Source organism: Cannabis sativa, chromosome 5, assembly GCF_029168945.1.
Source record: "Cannabis sativa cultivar Pink pepper isolate KNU-18-1 chromosome 5, ASM2916894v1, whole genome shotgun sequence".
Classification (NCBI taxonomy): Eukaryota; Viridiplantae; Streptophyta; class Magnoliopsida; order Rosales; family Cannabaceae; genus Cannabis; species Cannabis sativa.
In genome coordinates, this window is record NC_083605.1 from 76344743 (window position 1) to 76362076 (window position 17334).

At 30.5% G+C, this 17334-nt stretch overlaps 3 protein-coding genes across 3 annotated transcripts; all 3 read left to right on the forward strand.

Annotated features, from left to right (window-relative positions):
• The first annotated feature begins 1001 nt into the window (after window positions 1-1001).
• LOC115715641 (beta-carotene isomerase D27, chloroplastic) lies at window positions 1002-4071 on the forward strand. Its single transcript, XM_030644301.2, has 6 exons — window positions 1002-1418; window positions 2822-2914; window positions 3014-3075; window positions 3378-3484; window positions 3576-3671; window positions 3781-4071. The coding sequence occupies exons 1-6, from the start codon at window positions 1038-1040 to the stop codon at window positions 3828-3830; spliced, it is 789 nt and encodes a 262-aa protein (XP_030500161.2). The 5' UTR covers window positions 1002-1037; the 3' UTR covers window positions 3831-4071.
• Window positions 4072-6843: 2772 nt separating this feature from the next.
• LOC115716199 (endoglucanase 1) lies at window positions 6844-9273 on the forward strand. The gene is made up of 6 exons (XM_030644938.2): window positions 6844-7161; window positions 7245-7454; window positions 7531-7824; window positions 7906-8067; window positions 8320-8431; window positions 8518-9273. Exons 1-6 carry the CDS (start codon window positions 6934-6936, stop codon window positions 9003-9005), a joined length of 1494 nt encoding a protein of 497 aa, XP_030500798.2. The 5' UTR covers window positions 6844-6933; the 3' UTR covers window positions 9006-9273.
• A 549-nt stretch (window positions 9274-9822) lies between these two features.
• On the forward strand, window positions 9823-11956 carry LOC115716200 (protein CANDIDATE G-PROTEIN COUPLED RECEPTOR 7). The gene has a single exon (XM_030644939.2). The coding sequence runs from the start codon at window positions 10333-10335 to the stop codon at window positions 11653-11655; it is 1323 nt and encodes a 440-aa protein (XP_030500799.1). The 5' UTR covers window positions 9823-10332; the 3' UTR covers window positions 11656-11956.
• The last annotated feature ends 5378 nt before the right edge of the window (window positions 11957-17334 follow it).

A 17334-nucleotide genomic window follows, 5' to 3' on the forward strand; every position in this document is an offset into this window, starting at 1 on the left:
ATTTGATTCGATTTTATGTTATTAAGGGCTTAAACTTAAATAATTTTTTTGACCTTTATACAAATATTATCAAATTGTATTGTATAGTATAGTGGTAAATTTATATGTAAAGTTTAAGGAGATCATAAGTGCAAAACTTCACACTTTTACTTTACTTTATGCATTATGGAGGATTTGAACCTAGCTAACAATAAATTTAAAATGGCATTATATTAAAATTTATTTTAACATTATTTAGTCAATTCTATAATTTTTACCAAATGTTCAAGTCCACATAATATAAGAATAATACTGTGATTTTTAGTACCACCATAAGTGGCGCCCTATGAATAGTTATTAATTTTTTATATTCATTATTGAAAGTAAAATAACTAAGATTCGATATTATATTGCACAATTGCTTATAACACTTTTATAAAGGGTGTTAAGCACCATAAATTTATTATAAAAATAGATAATCGTCCTACTTAAATTTTATTTTTGATTTTGCCCCTAGTGATTAGAAGAAGGTTCAATGTTCTCTATTTTTTTTTTTACTATTTATTTGTTTTCTTGTAATTTACATACATTCTTCTCTACACTCTACTTGTCTAACAAAAATACAAGTGACTAAATTGAAATGAACTATCTCTTATGTGTAGCTATGTCTTCATCATAAACTAATTGTTTAATTTTATAATCATAATTCTAAAAGAGAATTACTTGCTTAGCACTTAGTGTAAATAATAATTGAATCTTAATTGTAAGACATCATTTATAAAATGTGTCCAATAACAATACCCATTCTAAAACTAGTTTGTTTTTGTTTTAGTGAAAAAAACAAACATACAACAAAGGGTATATTTGTCATTATAACAAGGTAAAAGACAAAAGACCAATTAGTCAGCTTTAACTCACAAACAAATGTATGGTCATAAACATTCCATGGAAGACCAAAAAAGAACTTATGTAGTTCAGCCACGTGTCATATTTGTATGATATGATATCATCATCACCATTCATTCATTGTTCACTATTCACCATACCCATTTTCCAGTATGGTGGTTGTTCTAAGCTTCCAACCCCTTCACTTTCATTCCCCTCAGCTTCCCAAAACCAAAACCCATTACGGCTTGGGAGTGGCGCGGTGTGGGATAGCCGAGCCGTCGGGGAAGCCGGCTCCGTTCGGTGAGAAAACGAAATACAAAGATGGGTTGTTTGAGAAGGGTTTCATGAGTCTGTTCGCTAGGAAAATGGGTAAATTCGCGGCTAAGGAGAAGAAAACAGAGAGAGAATCATCAAAAGGGTTTTGGGATTATGACTATGATTCTTTTGTTGATGTTTCTAAGAGAGTAATGCAAGGAAGGTCTCGTCTTCAACAACAGGAAGTTGTTCGTGAGGTTCTCTTGTCTATGCTTCCACCTGGTGCACCTGCTCAGGTCTGTTTTAATTAATTCATCTTATATTTATGGATAAGAGCATTGTTATTAGGTATCAGTGGTTAGAAAACACTAGTAATGCGTAACACCGCTCAATATCTCTTCGGTGTGCAATCAAAGTCATTGGCTGGAAACTAGAAAGGGACACTATCTTTATTGGTACGAGTCTTTTAAAAAGGTGCCTAAGAATAAAACCGTGAGAGTTTATGGTGTCTGATATCCTAACAATATCATTTGCAATGCATCATAGCCATATAATACTAAGAGGGATTAGCATATGAATGAAGAAGTGTTATACTCTTATTATTGATGCAATTTATTATTAGGTTTTAAACATTTTGGTTAAATAAATGATATGAGAAAGAACATTGCTATTAGGCACTAGCACCACCTAGAGGCGATGCATTGGCGTTGTGAAAATTCAACACGCAAGTGCATGTATCAGTCAAAATAACTAGTTATTGGACACCGCCTAACACCTCCTAAGGGTAGAGTTTTACGATTGGTGTTGTGAAAATTCAATTACATGTCATTTGAGTATGTTATTGGATAATAACAATGCTTATATTATAATAATTACAAAATATTTAATACTTGCTTATACGAATATATGATAATATATAATCTATACTCGTTAATAATTTAATAAGTAATATAAGAAACTGATAAATTAAATTGTTGTCTAGATATCAAATAATGTTCTATTCAAAAATATAATTGACAATGAAACATATAGGATAACTACATTTTCTCATATTAGGATAAATGCAAACAAAATTATTTATACTTTGGCAAGACATGCTATAAAGTTTAATGAATTTATATGCATTTATTTGGTGAATGTTCACCCATATATTTTGTTTGTAAATGAATGCATATAATCTTTAGATTACTCCAACAACAATAATAATATTCAAACCTCATTATACTGAGAATTCAATCTCAAACTCTCATACACATTCTCTCTGTTCACATTCTTTGCTTTTTCAAATGCTATATATGAAATGAACAGGGAAAGTGAATATTGACATTATTTCTATTCTAACTTAGTTAAGAATTTGAGTACAAACATAATTATAGCAATAGCTACCCAACCTAATAATATTGCAATAAAGTTAATGTATTATAGTGTATCATTGATAGAAATAGATTTTTGTTGTGGTAGATTTCTCTCTTTTACTATTTTATAATTTAGTGTTATATCACTGTGTGTAGACAATCTTACAACGAAAATGCTAATGTAATAATTTACAACCGAATAAAAGAATGGAATGAAACTAAATAAACTATCTTCTCTTCCATTCCATTTAAGCCAAACTAACAAAACTGATAAAATGTTTGCTTTGGTAACTAAAAATGTTTGTTATATATAAACTAGTTCTTGTTTTTATTTATGTTTGCAGTTCAGGAAATTATTTCCACCAACCAAATGGGCTGCAGAGTTCAATGCAGCATTGACTGTTCCTTTCTTTCATTGGCTAGTTGGACCTTCTGAGGTGATATTAACTTATATCCTCATATATAAAACACATTTTTTGTCTGCTAACTGGTAACTAAAAAGGACTTTTATTTTCTATTTCCTCTTCTAAAATTAGGTTATAGAAATTGAAGTCAATGGGGTGAAGCAAAAAAGTGGAGTACTTATAAAGAAATGCAGGTATAGGATTTTGTGTCTTTTGCGTTTTGTATATAAATACACACAAGGCCGTCTTTAGAATAGAATAGTCAGGGCTATTGCTCAAGGCCCCTCAGTCCAAGAGACAGATTTTTCGATTTTTTTCTCTTTCAAGAATATTTTTTTAACATTAGGCCGTAAAGCCCTCCAAATTTTTCTTACTAAAAGCGGCTTAAATTTTTATCCTAGACCCCGTAAAAGTTAGAGACGGCCCTGATCTCGTATATACATTAACAATTTTTAAGAATGTAACCTTTTTTTCACATCATTGATGATCAAAATAGGTACTTGGAGAATAGTGGATGTGTTGGAATGTGTGTGAATATGTGCAAAATTCCAACCCAAGATTTCTTCACTAATGAATTTGGCCTTCCATTGACCATGACACCAAGTATGTGTTTGTTACACCTCAAATTTTCTAATTATGTCCCCAAATTTTTTTAAATTTAATTTGATTAATTTTTCTCTGGTTTTCCACACAGATTTTGAAGATATGAGTTGTGAGATGGCTTATGGTAAAGTTCCACCCCCATTTGAGGAAGATCCAGTGTCAAAACAGCCATGTTTTTCTGAAATATGTAAGTTAAAATATATATATATATATCACTTTGAAATTATTATACTAAAATTCAACCCCCAAATAGTAAATGAATTTTTCTCATTACTTTGTTATGTCATTATCTGCAGGTTCAATGGCTAATCCCAGCTCTAGCATTTGTCACAAGTTACAAGCATGAGAATATATCATATATTATTTATATATACACACATAAACTATTTTTTGGTTGAATCATAATACCAACACAAAATATATCTTAACAATATGTACATGTCAATTAAATAAGTCCATGCAGTTTTAAATTCTATTATTTTGTATATATAGAGAAATATTAAAGAGCATCTATAGTGCCTAATACAACACTATTGGTGTAATTTAATATCAAATCTTATTTAGTTTTATAGAAAACTGTTAACTAATTATAAGGCGTTATCTTTTAGTAGTGTTAAGCACTTTAGTGATGTCTAATTTTGATGAATAATTTGTGTTGTGCTTCATTGATTAATTAAGCTTATAAATTATACCATTGACTTTATATCCCAAAAAACATGGAGTTGATCATGAAGGATTTTGTGGAAATTGGTTGGTTTTTTATTTTAATTGTTTTTTTCAAAAAAAAAAGAAAAAAAAAAGTCCTTTTAACAAGGATATCATATTAAGGAAGATATGAAATCATGTTTAGGATTTTCATTACAAGAAAATAAAAAAGAAGTTGAAAAAATGTTATGAAATGAAGAAAATAATAAAAATCAATAAATTTAAATAAAGTATAGAAGTTTAAAATGCCAAATAGACCTTTAATTTGAGTTTTGCCTAACAGAGCTTTTAGTCAATTCTAAGGTGAACTAACAAGAAGACCCTTTTGGATAAGAAATTAAATGAGTTTGTTTTGAAAGTGAAATGAACTAAACTACAAAATTAAGTTTGAAAAATCTATCATTTTCTATGGATTAATTTTTGTTATGGGATATCTAAAAGTGGAAAAGGGTCTAACTGAGAAAAAATAAAAGGGAATATTCTTTGGTGGTTGAATTATTTCAATCAAAAAAAAAGACCACTGACTAAATTCGGTAACCAAGATTTTACTATGTGAAAACAAAACCATGTGTTGTTCTGTTTCTTACTTCAAATACTTAACAAAGGATCATATATTCATGTCATCATTATATATATTTAAGGGTATTTCTACACTGCGGCCTGCTGCCTGGCGGTCTCCGTAGCCTTAGAGATTGGTGCTAAATTTGTGATTGTGGAGAATGACTCGAGTGTGGTTATCAATGCTCTCAACGGGAAGGTCTCTAGCTGGGCTCTTGATAACTATGTCTCATTTTGTACTAAGAATTCTCCTGCTTTCATTAGTTGTAATTTTATTTATGTCAGTAGAACTTGTAATTTCGCCGCTCATAATGTGGCTAAATGGGCGTTTGCTCATCAGGTTTTTGGGTCTATCCCGGTTTCGGATTTACCAAACAATATCTTGTGTAACGACCGTGAGGTCTAACTATTTGATTTAATGTATGAAACGCTTTTTCTCTCAAAAAAAAAATAGTGCCTTTTTATGGGTATATTTGTTTCGATATTTAAGAAAAAAATTTAGTCGAAATATTTTTTTATACTCATATACATTAAGAATAATATACAATATATATAAAACAAATCATACATACATCTAATAAATTGTTAAATTTTTATTTTTAATGTATTAATTTATTTTTTATTTTTTAAAATTTTACATGATGTCTTAACTAACTACAATATACATAATTATAAAATAAAATTGACAATTTTTTTTTTTCAAAAAAAGTGCACTAATAGAATTTTCATATATTTAATGTCTTGTTTGGTTCTGAAAAAGTCTGTTCTAAAAATCAAATCTTTCAGCCTTTCCCACCGAAAAACGGCTAGAAATCCTTGACCAACCATGTGAAGCTCATATTACACTATTACATGACCCAAAAATCACATGAAACAATAGTGATTATAGTTAGAAATTTTTTAGGTATTTTTATTTTCTTTTCTTTTCTTTTCTTTATAGTCACTCCCACCTCCTCGTGTAATAAATTCATAGACATAATAATAATAATAGCCTTTGAAAGTTGAAACTTTACTAATTTATTTATTTTATTTATTGTTTTGACATGTGACACTTTACTATAAATGTGTCCGTGACTAATTTGTTCCTTATAGGTACAAATTAGATACATTTCTATGTGCCATGAATTATGCTATCAAATTCAAAACTATTATTAAAAAAAAAACACTTGCCTGATAATCTCATTTTCACCCACGTAAATTACGCTTTTTTTTTATGACTTTTTTTGATTAGTGAAAGCCCATGAAATTAGAGAATATTAGAGATTATGACATATTTGATAGATATACTATTAGTATTATCCAACTGCAGAAGAAGCACCAATTGTATGGTATGGTTAGGTTGGTTAAAGAATTCATTGATTAAGACTTTAACAACAATGTAGCATGATTATTATATGATCACTTATCAAAAAAAAGTAATAATATTGTTAATAATAAGCTTAATTTAACTTAATAATAGTATTATTAGGCATCACTAGTATTCAATATTCACTATTAATTTAATATTATTAATGCGTGAAATTTAAAATTAGGCTAAATTAAGACGAACTAAAAATATGGTTAGAGCCCACTCAACCCTGCGATTTAGATACCAAATTTATTTTTGAAAATGAGTAAATAATTTGTTACAACTTAAGACTCAATTAGTGTGGGGACCAATCTTGGTGACACCTCTAGGAATATTTAGCAATATGTATAATATGGTACTAATAAATAATTGTAACAATATCATATCTCGTGGCGTTAATTTGAAATAGAGACTTATACTAAATATTGAGTATCAATATTTGAGAATGTTAAAAGGTATTAGTAGTGTCTAAGACTTCCTTACGTATTAATATTACTATTAATGTAATTAAATATCGAGTTCTATATAATTTAATATAATAATTTTAGGGAGTATTGTTAACCAATTACAAGAGACACATTTAAATTATTTTCACACTTTTCACTCTCTCTTATGATTGTCACCTTCTCAATCTCATATCCAATAAAATGGATAAACTTTGCTTCTTCTTGTCCCCACTAAATCTCTGGTTTGCCGCAACTGATCTCGTGAATATCATCACCTCTCTCTCTCTCTATAAAAGGCAGAGTACTACAACACAGAGCTTAACATCCTTTCTTCTAAGTTCTAAGCCCTTTAGCTTCATTGCAACTAATAACAGAATAAACAAAGAAACAAAATGACACCCTCTTTCAAATTCTCCCTAAAGATTCAGATTCTAACTTTATACTTAACTTCATTGCTTTCACTACATTCCTATGCATTTACATCGAAAGACTACACTTCAGCACTTGAGAAATCCATTCTGTTTTTCGAAGGACAGCGGTCCGGGAAGTTATCCGGTGGCTCAAACCAAAGGCTCACTTGGAGAGGAGACTCTGCCTTGTCCGATGGCTCTTCTTATCATGTATGTACTTAATTAGTACTTATCATCATCACCAAATCAAACATGTTATGGTTAATAAATGACATGTTTTTGTTTTGGTATAGGTTGATCTTAGTGGTGGATACTATGATGCTGGAGACAATGTTAAATTTGGTTTGCCAATGGCTTTTACAACCACATTATTGTCATGGAGTGTCATCGAGTTCGGGGACGAAATGGGGAACCAAATTGAGCATGCTAGAGACGCCATTCGTTGGGGGACGGATTATCTTCTTAAAGCGGCTACATCCACACCCGAAACATTATACGTTCAGGTGAGTAATTACCAAAACTCTATCGTGAGGTTAAGGCTCATTTATAAGAATATGAGTTACTCTACTCGTTTTTTAGGTAGGTGATCCTAACATGGATCACCGGTGTTGGGAAAGGCCTGAAGATATGGACACACCGCGAAATGTATACAAAGTTACTACTCAACATCCGGGATCAGATGTTGCAGCCGAAACTGCAGCTGCATTGGCTGCAGCTTCGATTGTGTTCAAGAGTTCTGACTCTTCTTACTCGAACAAATTGCTTCAAACTGCGAAAAAAGTGTTTGATTTCGCCGATAAGCATCGCGGTTCTTATAGCGATTCGCTTAATTCGGTTGTTTGCCCATTTTACTGCTCCTATTCAGGATACCATGTATGCTAACAACACTACAAGATTTTTTGGTTTGATCTTTCTTTTTATTATTTTTTTTCTCACCATATTACTTGTTATTAGGATGAGCTTCTTTGGGGTGCTTCTTGGATTCATAGAGCCTCTGGGGATAGTTTATACTTAGATTACATTAAATCCAATGGCCATACAATGGGCTCAGATGATGATAGCTACTCATTTAGCTGGGATGACAAGAGACCAGGAACCAAAATTCTCCTTTCAAAGGTATATATATAAATATAAATTCACCTTCTCAATCTTGTGTAAAATTTTAGAGTTCGTTACTGTATTGTATTGTATAATATTATATTTTATGTAAAATTATATGTGTGAGCACATAAATATATAATATTTTAGTATAAATTAAAATTTAAAATAGTATTATATAAAAATATGATATATAATCTAATTTAATACAATACAATACAACCTAATACGACGTAAAAATTTATTCTTTGTATTTACTCTTTTCAATAGGATTTCTTTGACAAAAAAGTTGGCGAATTCCAACCATTCAAAGCACACTCAGATAACTACATATGTTCTCTAATTCCTGGCACATCAAGTTTTCAAGCTCAATACACACCAGGTAAAAAAAAAATTACACTAAAAAATCATCAATTTCCCTTTTGTCATTTCTAACCAACAATATTATTTGGTTTTGTTAAATTACAGGAGGACTTTTCTATAAAGGAAGTGAAAGTAATCTTCAATATGTTACAACCTCAGCTTTCTTACTCTTAACATATGCAAAGTACCTTAATTTAAATGGTGGAGTTACCACTTGTGGAGGCTCAACAATCACAGTTGAAAACCTTGTTTCACATGCAAAGAAACAAGTTGATTACATATTAGGAGATAATCCAGCAAAAATGTCTTATATGGTTGGATTTGGTGAAAAATATCCTCAACATGTTCACCATAGAGGCTCTTCTCTCCCGTCAATTCATTCACACCCCTCTCGCATTTCTTGCAATGACGGCTTTCAATACTTGAATTCTGGATCCCCGAACCCTAATGTACTTGTTGGTGCTGTCGTCGGTGGCCCTGATAACCGAGATAACTTCTCGGATGATCGGAATAATTATCAACAATCTGAGCCTGCTACTTACATTAATGCACCTTTTGTTGGTGCTCTTGCTTATTTCTCAGCCAAAAATTAGTGATTCTAGCTAAGTTACCAAACTTAGCATTTTTAGTAACAAAAAAGTTACCAAAAATTAGTGTGTGTATGGGGTTGAAGTGAAAATATATGAATATTTCCTCTTTCCCAAAATTAAAATGAATATTCTATCAATTTCCATATATGACAATGAAGCCAAAATAACTTTATATGTCAAGATCAAGAATGTTGTTTGGAAGCCAAGAAAATACCAAAGAAAATTGAAATGTTATGACTCTATATTTAATGAACATCACATTTCAATTGCATTGGATTCTGTTTATCTATTTTCTTTTTCTGATAAATAACAAATACATACCCATACTATGTGTATGACTCACTAACTACTTCAGGTTAAAACAACTACAATCAATAAGATGGTATGGACCATTTTTAAAAGAAATTCAGAATTTGATCAAAATTGAAAATAGTGAAATCACATCATTAAAAATTGTAGAGTAAAAGTTTAAATTAAAGCCGAAAGGAGTACAAAAACATGAGTTCCTTAACTTACTCAAAATTGTAAGGTCAATAATTTATATAAGTAGATGAGTATTAGCAAGATGGGAAAGTTTTCGTGAAAATAAAAGTTGTTCACTTCTAGTCATTTGTATAAGAGTTGTATTGTATTAAGTAACAAATAATACTACGTGGAGATGGAAAAACGTATTATCATGTTGTATTCGTGTCATATTTTACATGATTTATTTCTATATTTCGTGTCAGACGTGTCGACTTGTCTTTTAACTCGTGTCTAATTTTTTTAACCCTAATTCGACCTGTAAATAATTGTGTCGTGTTCACGTTGACCCACTATAATCCAATTTGCTATTAAAGCTAGAGTTGTAAAAGATCATGGTGTTTATGTTGAACGTATAAAAGACATTAAAAATAAAAACCTTTAATACGCAAATCATATGGGTACTACACAAAGAGAAGGAGAGAAGGTAAAATGTTTGACTTACCGGAATTAATTTAAGTCTCCGACTCAGTCAATAACCCTTTGACTTAATCGAATAGTTCAAATGTACGAAATTACAATTCCACCCTCACAATACAAACCCATTAATCACTTACCAAATTACAATACCCAAGCCCCAAATCCATAATTTCACAAGAAGTGTATAACATTTTCCTTTTAAAAAAAAACCAGAAATGGAATTGAGTCGATTTCGTTAAAGATCAAATTTTTACTAAACTCTTCAATAAACCCCATTCATAAAGACCAAAGAATTTCATACAAATTCAGATCTGAGATTGGTGAAGTTTCTTTCTCAGAAACCCTAAAATCATCAGATCTGAGAAGATCAGAGCTCAATCAGACAATCATGGCGACTAATTGGACTCAATTCGCCTTCTTTCTTACGATTACAATGGCTTTTTTGTCACTCTGTTTCGCTGAAATTCGATTCTCCGAGATGCGAAACGAGGTACGGTCAATTGTCCCTTTAGACGAATTTGGATTCACACACAAGGGTCGTCTCGAGCTCAATGTTTCGAAGATCTCGATTTCCGGTAAGAATTCTGAGCCTAATCTCGCTAATGTCGGTTTCTTCCTCTGTACACGGGAATCGTGGAATCATGTCTTCCAGCAGCTTGAAGATGGTGAGATCGATTGTCCTCTCAGATCTGATATGGTGAAAAAGGTTCTCACTTTCACTTCTCTCAAAACCCTAAATGATGGAAATCTCGATATTTTGTATAATGAGACCGATGCGGATCAGTACACGCTTCTTTTCGCTAATTGCAATTCTGGATCGACGGTCACGATGAATGTAAGGTCGGCGATGTACAATCTTGACGGAAAGGGCAATGTCCGAGATTACCTCTCCGCTGGTAAAACTGTTCTTCCTAGGGTTTACTTCCTATTCTCGCTGTCTTACTTTATTATCGCTGGTCTTTGGATTTATGTGTTGTACAAGAAACGGCTCACTGTTTTTAGAATCCATTTCTTTATGCTCGCTGTTGTAATTCTCAAAGCTTTGAATCTTCTTTGTGAGGCTGAAGACAAGAAGTATATTAAGCGTACTGGTAGTGCTCATGGTTGGGATGTGTTGTTTTATATATTCAGTTTCTTAAAGGGTATCACACTCTTTACATTGATTGTTTTGATTGGGACTGGTTGGTCTTTCTTGAAACCTTACTTGCAAGACAAGGAAAAGAAGGTTTTGATGATTGTGATTCCACTTCAGGTTGTAGCTAATATTGCGCAAGTTGTAATTGATGAGACAGGGCCATTTGGGCAGGATTGGTTCACTTGGAGACAGGTATTTTTGCTCGTCGATGTTGTTTGTTGTTGCGCGGTGTTGTTCCCTATCGTTTGGTCGATTAAGAACTTGCGCGAAGCTGCTAAAACTGATGGCAAAGCTGCTGTTAATTTGATGAAGTTGACCCTTTTCAGACAGTATTACATTGTGGTTATCTGTTACATTTACTTCACTCGTGTTGTGTTCTTTGCTTTGGAAACTATCACCTCTTACCGGTATCTTTGGACTAGTGTAGTGGCTTCGGAGCTGGCCACTCTAGGTTTCTATGTTTTTACTGGTTACAAGTTCAAGCCTGAGGCTCACAATCCTTACTTTGTGATTGATGATGATGAAGAAGAGGCTGCCGCCGAAGCTTTGAAGCTTGAGGATGAATTTGAATTGTAACTCGCCTCCAAGATAGAATTTTCGATCAATCGCAGATGGGTCTTGCTCTATCAGATTATTATAGGCATTATTGAGATACAACTGGTACTATGTTTTTTTCTCCGTTCTATGTTGTTGTTGACTATATCTTGTCTTTAATTTTGAGTTAATAGGATAGCCTTCATACTCTTGTGAAACTCTGTGAATTGGATAGTGCTGTGCTTATGTTTGTGAATTGGATAGTATGTACAAGTAGAAGTAGTGAGATACTGAATAATTGGAATTCATTTTTGTGATAAATATATGCTTTTTTTCACCTGAATTTTATTTACATAACAGGGAAATTTGGATCTTTTTTCAATTTTTGGTAAGAGATCAGGTTGATTGAACAATTAAAGTGCATAGTTAGTTATTCTGTCATATAAAATTGGGATTTCTCAGCTTATGAGTTATGAGAAATCATTGCGGTTCATTTAGGCTCTTTGTTAAAGTTGTGACTGTTTTAAAGGGGTGTTGAAAATCCATTCAATTCAATCTAATCTAATCCCCACTTAATCTAATTCAATCCAATATCTAATCTAATTGAAACTAACAGATTCATTTAAATATCCACTTTATTCTTACAATCAATACTTTAGTTTTAACTTTAACAAGTAGAAATTATGAATATTGTATAAAATTTATATTCTGAAACTGCTTCAACTTATCTTTGGAGGATTCTCTCTTCAAAAGGTTTGCATTCAATTTGTCTCTCTTTTCATTTTCTGTCTTTTGCAATCAACATTCATGTCAGTGTTAAAGAAAACAGCTTTCATTTTGAGGCAAGTTTTGTCTTCTTGTAGGGGTAATCAAAGCACATTTTCTTACCCATCAGTAACTTTTGTTAGCTGTTTTTACCATTTCATATTCAGCTTGATTTTCATGCTGTCATGACAGAGAACAGTTAGTTCAGAAAGAAGAAATATGAAACACAATCTATAAATGAGAAGTATTAGTTCATACTTTATGGTTTGATTTGCAGCCTTCTGTGCTAGTACCTTCTCCACCAACAAATCTAGAATGGTTTTAGAGTATTAGAACTTAAAATCAGTCCGGGTTTCGATGATTCTTGTCACTGAAACTTTGGCCATTTTTTCGTAAAGGTGCTGCTTTTCTAATTTTAACAGCAATATGAGGTGAAGACTGAAGAGCAAAGCAACCTGAACCACCAAGACACTGAAAACATTATCATTAAGTGATTAAATTTTAGTGTTTTTTTTAATGCTTTTTTACAACTAATATTTTTAGTTGTATGGATTTTTAGTAATGATATAAGGATCTATATATATTTTAAGCTAATGTGATGATATGATTAATCCGTATTTAGATTTTAGAGCATAAGTGGTAAGTAGCTAAAGCCAAATTAGACTCCTTTGTAAAAATAGTAATGAAAATAAAGAATACTAATATGCTCAATTGTAGAGTTAAATCGAAATTTAAAACACACGTAAAAGTATAATGAAATGGCTAATGGATGAAAATTCAAGGGATATGATTTAGTATATGTCAAAGTTCGAGAGACATTATTTGATAGATATCAAGGTTTAGGGAGCATCGTTTAATACATAAACAATCACTGAAAGAGTAAAATTGAATGAAATTAAACAAAAGTCCTTAAATCTAACAATTTCAATAGTACATGTTAAAGTTTAAGGATAAAAATCCTCATTAGTCTAAAAAAAAATTATTTATCAAAAATAATAAAATATCTAGGGCCATGACACTCTCAGCCTTCTAGCTCTGTCATTTATATATTCAATAACAGAGTTAGATTAAAATGAAAAAATTACATTATATACCCACTTTACTTTGTTATTTTAATTTTAATTTTTATTTCTATATTATTTAAAATATACTCACTTTTATAGATGATGTCTCTATTATAATATAAATAATATAACAAAAATTTGACATAAAGTATGATTAATTAATTGAATTAACATCTAATTCAAATTTAAATTAAGATTTTATGTAAAAAAAAATAATTATATAATTTTGTTAATATTTTGAAATTGAATTTAAATATTTAAAATTATTTGAAAAAAAAATTTAATTAATTGATCTAATGTAACGTCCCCGCTTCAAGCCTCCATTGGGTCCTTCCACCCATGGACTCATGGCTCTTATACACGGGTACGCCACTCTGGCTGCTTCATGGACACCCATCCTAAAATTGCTCCAGGTCAAGCACGCTTAACTGTGGAGTTCTTTCGTGATGGGCTACCGAAAAACAAGATGCACCTTGTTGATATAGGTAGTACCAATCAATCCATTTAAGCTCTCTTCAACTGTGTAGTCCCATACCTACACAGTCTCCGAATCATCCCACTTGACCTTCCCAGGCGATGTGGGATTGCACAGCTTACCGGTATTTCTCTTTACGGATCACAGGACTACTGACTGTCACATCTAACGGTGTTAGTTTTAATCGTTAATTTTAACAAAAAAAAAAAAACGGTTAAACCAATAATTTTCGTTAAATAATTACATTTAATATAAGATTTATATATATATAGATGGATATTAGTTTCACAACATTAATTCTAAAACCAATTACATTATTTATTATTAGAGAGACTTCAGGCATTAATAGAGTTTAGCATCATTATAAGGTAGTATCTTATGAATAGTTAGTAATATTTTATAAAGGCGATATTATATTAAATTATGTAGAACTTATATTTAATTACTTAGTTAACATATCTTAAGATTGAGTCATTATCACTATTAATGTAATTAAATATTGATTTTATTTATTTTACTTAAATAATAATTATATATATAAAAAAACCTTTAAAAACACTTCCAAAGATAGACCAAATACACCAACATAGAGGGGGACAACAAACATCACCTCAAATAGAACAATATATAATATCTAATAATAATACTAATATTTTTATTAATACATGTCATAATTTAGTGATAGGACAGATTATAAAAAGAATATTTTATTTTATTTTAAAAAAATATAGTGCTAAAGTCTAATTATTTTATTACTAATAATATTTTGGTTGGAATTTTTGTTTGTGGTTTTTTGAATAATTAGTAAAGAGCCCACCTTTCTTTTTTCTTTTTATTTTTATAATATATATTTAAAAGAATAGATAAAGAATTATATAAACGGGTTAGCTGTCAATAATAAACACTTTCGTCATTTTGTGTGACTCAATTTTTGTTGTAATGTTTTATTTTTGATGGAATTTAATTTAAAAAAAAAAAATAAACTTAGATAAGTCGTCAATTTTTTTTAGTTGTAACACAGATGTTCAAAGGAGAGATCAGATATGTGGATTGCTCCAAATGAATGTTGCAGATGACAACAGTAAGCACTAAGGCTTATCGAGTACCATGGGAAGAAACAAAACAACACTTCTTGGCTACTTGAAGGAGAGGCACACAAAGGTTCAAAGCTTCCAAGTACCTCTCAAAGGCAAGAAAGGAGATTTTGATTAAAACTGTTACACAAGCACTTCCCAATTATGCTATGAGCGTTTTTCTACTTCCCCTTAACTTAAGCCGAGATATGGAGCAACATATGACCAAGTTTTAGTGAAAAACATCGAAAGAAAAGAGTTCAGGATTCATTGGCTATCTTGGGATAAGATGACTCATCACAAAAGTGTGGGAAATATGGACTTTCGTAACTTAAGAGATTTTAATCTCGCCCTTTTAGACAAGCAAGGCTGGCAGTTGTTCACTCGGACACTCTTTGGTATATAAGATTTTTCGTGCAAGATATTTTGCTAAAGATAATTACCTTACCGCTCAATTGGGTAATAACCCAAATTTAGTATGGCGGAGTGTCTTGAAAGCTCAAAAAGTGGTGCGTAAAACGGTAAAAGGGTACGTTGGAGTATTGGGGATGGAAGAAATATCAATGTGTCGGGGGAGCCTTAGTTACCTGATAATGATAACCCCTTTATCATCTCAGGTCATTCAGGTCTTGAAAATGCTATAAGGTGTTTAATTTATTGGCTAACGGTGGTCAATTTTAGAGAGTAAGAGTCGTTCTAATAGACTTTTTATCTATTTCAGCACCAAAAAAAAATAGTTTAATTTTTTTATGCAATCCGAATAGTTTTGTTGAAAAAAAAAAGTTTAAACAGTTAAAAAAAACAGTCACGTGTGCAACAAGATATGTAAATTTTATTTACGATATTATAAATTGCTTGAAATTTTTTAAAATTTTACAAATAATCTTAAATAATTATAACATAAACAGTTATAAAAAAAAAAAATTAAAAAGTTTTCCTAACAAAATTTTTTTTTACTAAACTATCATTTTAAAAAAGTGCAATGTGGACTTATCCTATATTATATACTATATATGCATTAATTAATGGAAGAGTAATAATAGAGCAAAGAAATGTGGCATTTTCATCCCAAACAAAGAAACCAATAATCATAAAATAGAAAGAACATGGGTTTGTTTACAAGTTGGAGAGCCAAGTAAAGTAGTTCTCTTCTCTTATCCATCTATGTCTATAGTAAAAGTCTTTTCTAACATTCTTTATATGCACATGTGTTAATCACATCTTCTTTTTCTTTTCTTTTCTTTTCTTCAAGAGAAAAATACACACATACTTCCACTTTGTATTGAAAAATATTGGAACATTAATAAGACAGTTGTTTAGTTTTAGTCGGTGCTGCACCTTTTTTGGATGTATAAGAAAAGGGGTAAAATATAATATTTTGTATATTAAATTTTGTAAAAGTTATTAATTCGATTTTTTATTTTATTAAATGATAAAATAGACTCTATGTTTCTTAAATTAGTATAAATGACCCTTAACTCAATTTTTAATAATTTTTTTTTTAAAAAATATAACTAATTTGAAGACAATTCCTAGTACAAATTGTAACCAATTTTGTAATAACACATCAAAATCAGATTATTATTAAATTTTATTTTAACAAAAAAAATAGTTCATGGTATTATTTAGTATTATTTTGAAAATATAAAGCCTGATTTATTATTTAACAAAATAGAGAATCTAATATTAATTTTTGTAAAATATAGAGTCTAGTCAATAACTTTTATATAAAAAAATATTAATTATTATTAAAAAACCAAAATGCCCCTATAAAAAAAATACACCTCTCACTTCAAAAACTTAAAGTTTAGAATTGATCAAGATCTTAGCGTAATTATCTTTTTTATACGTGTGATAATTAATTATTTAAATTTATTTTATAAATAACTATAACATATACACTATAACAAAAATTGACTGAAAAAACTTTTATAAATATCGAAATAGATATATCATATCTACATATGACTTCTTATTTGTAATTACTATCATCTCTAAATCTCTCAAGTGTCTCAACTACTATAATTTGAGAGTAGAAGCTTGGAAATTGGTGTAGTAATGTGGATGTCAGCTTTAATAAATGGTCATCTTCCAAAACCAATTGAAGAGTGATTATAATTACAATATTGCTAATAGGTATGATGGTGTTTAATACTTTTTTTACTATCATGTCACTATTAATGTAATTAAGTATTGAATTTTATATAACTTAAAGAAAAATAATTTTTAGACAATATCGTTAATCAATTATAAGACGCCGCTTATGGAAGGTGATGGACACCACTACTAGCCAATACTCTTATAATTATATGAGAGGAAATGAAAAGCAAAGTACCCCACATTT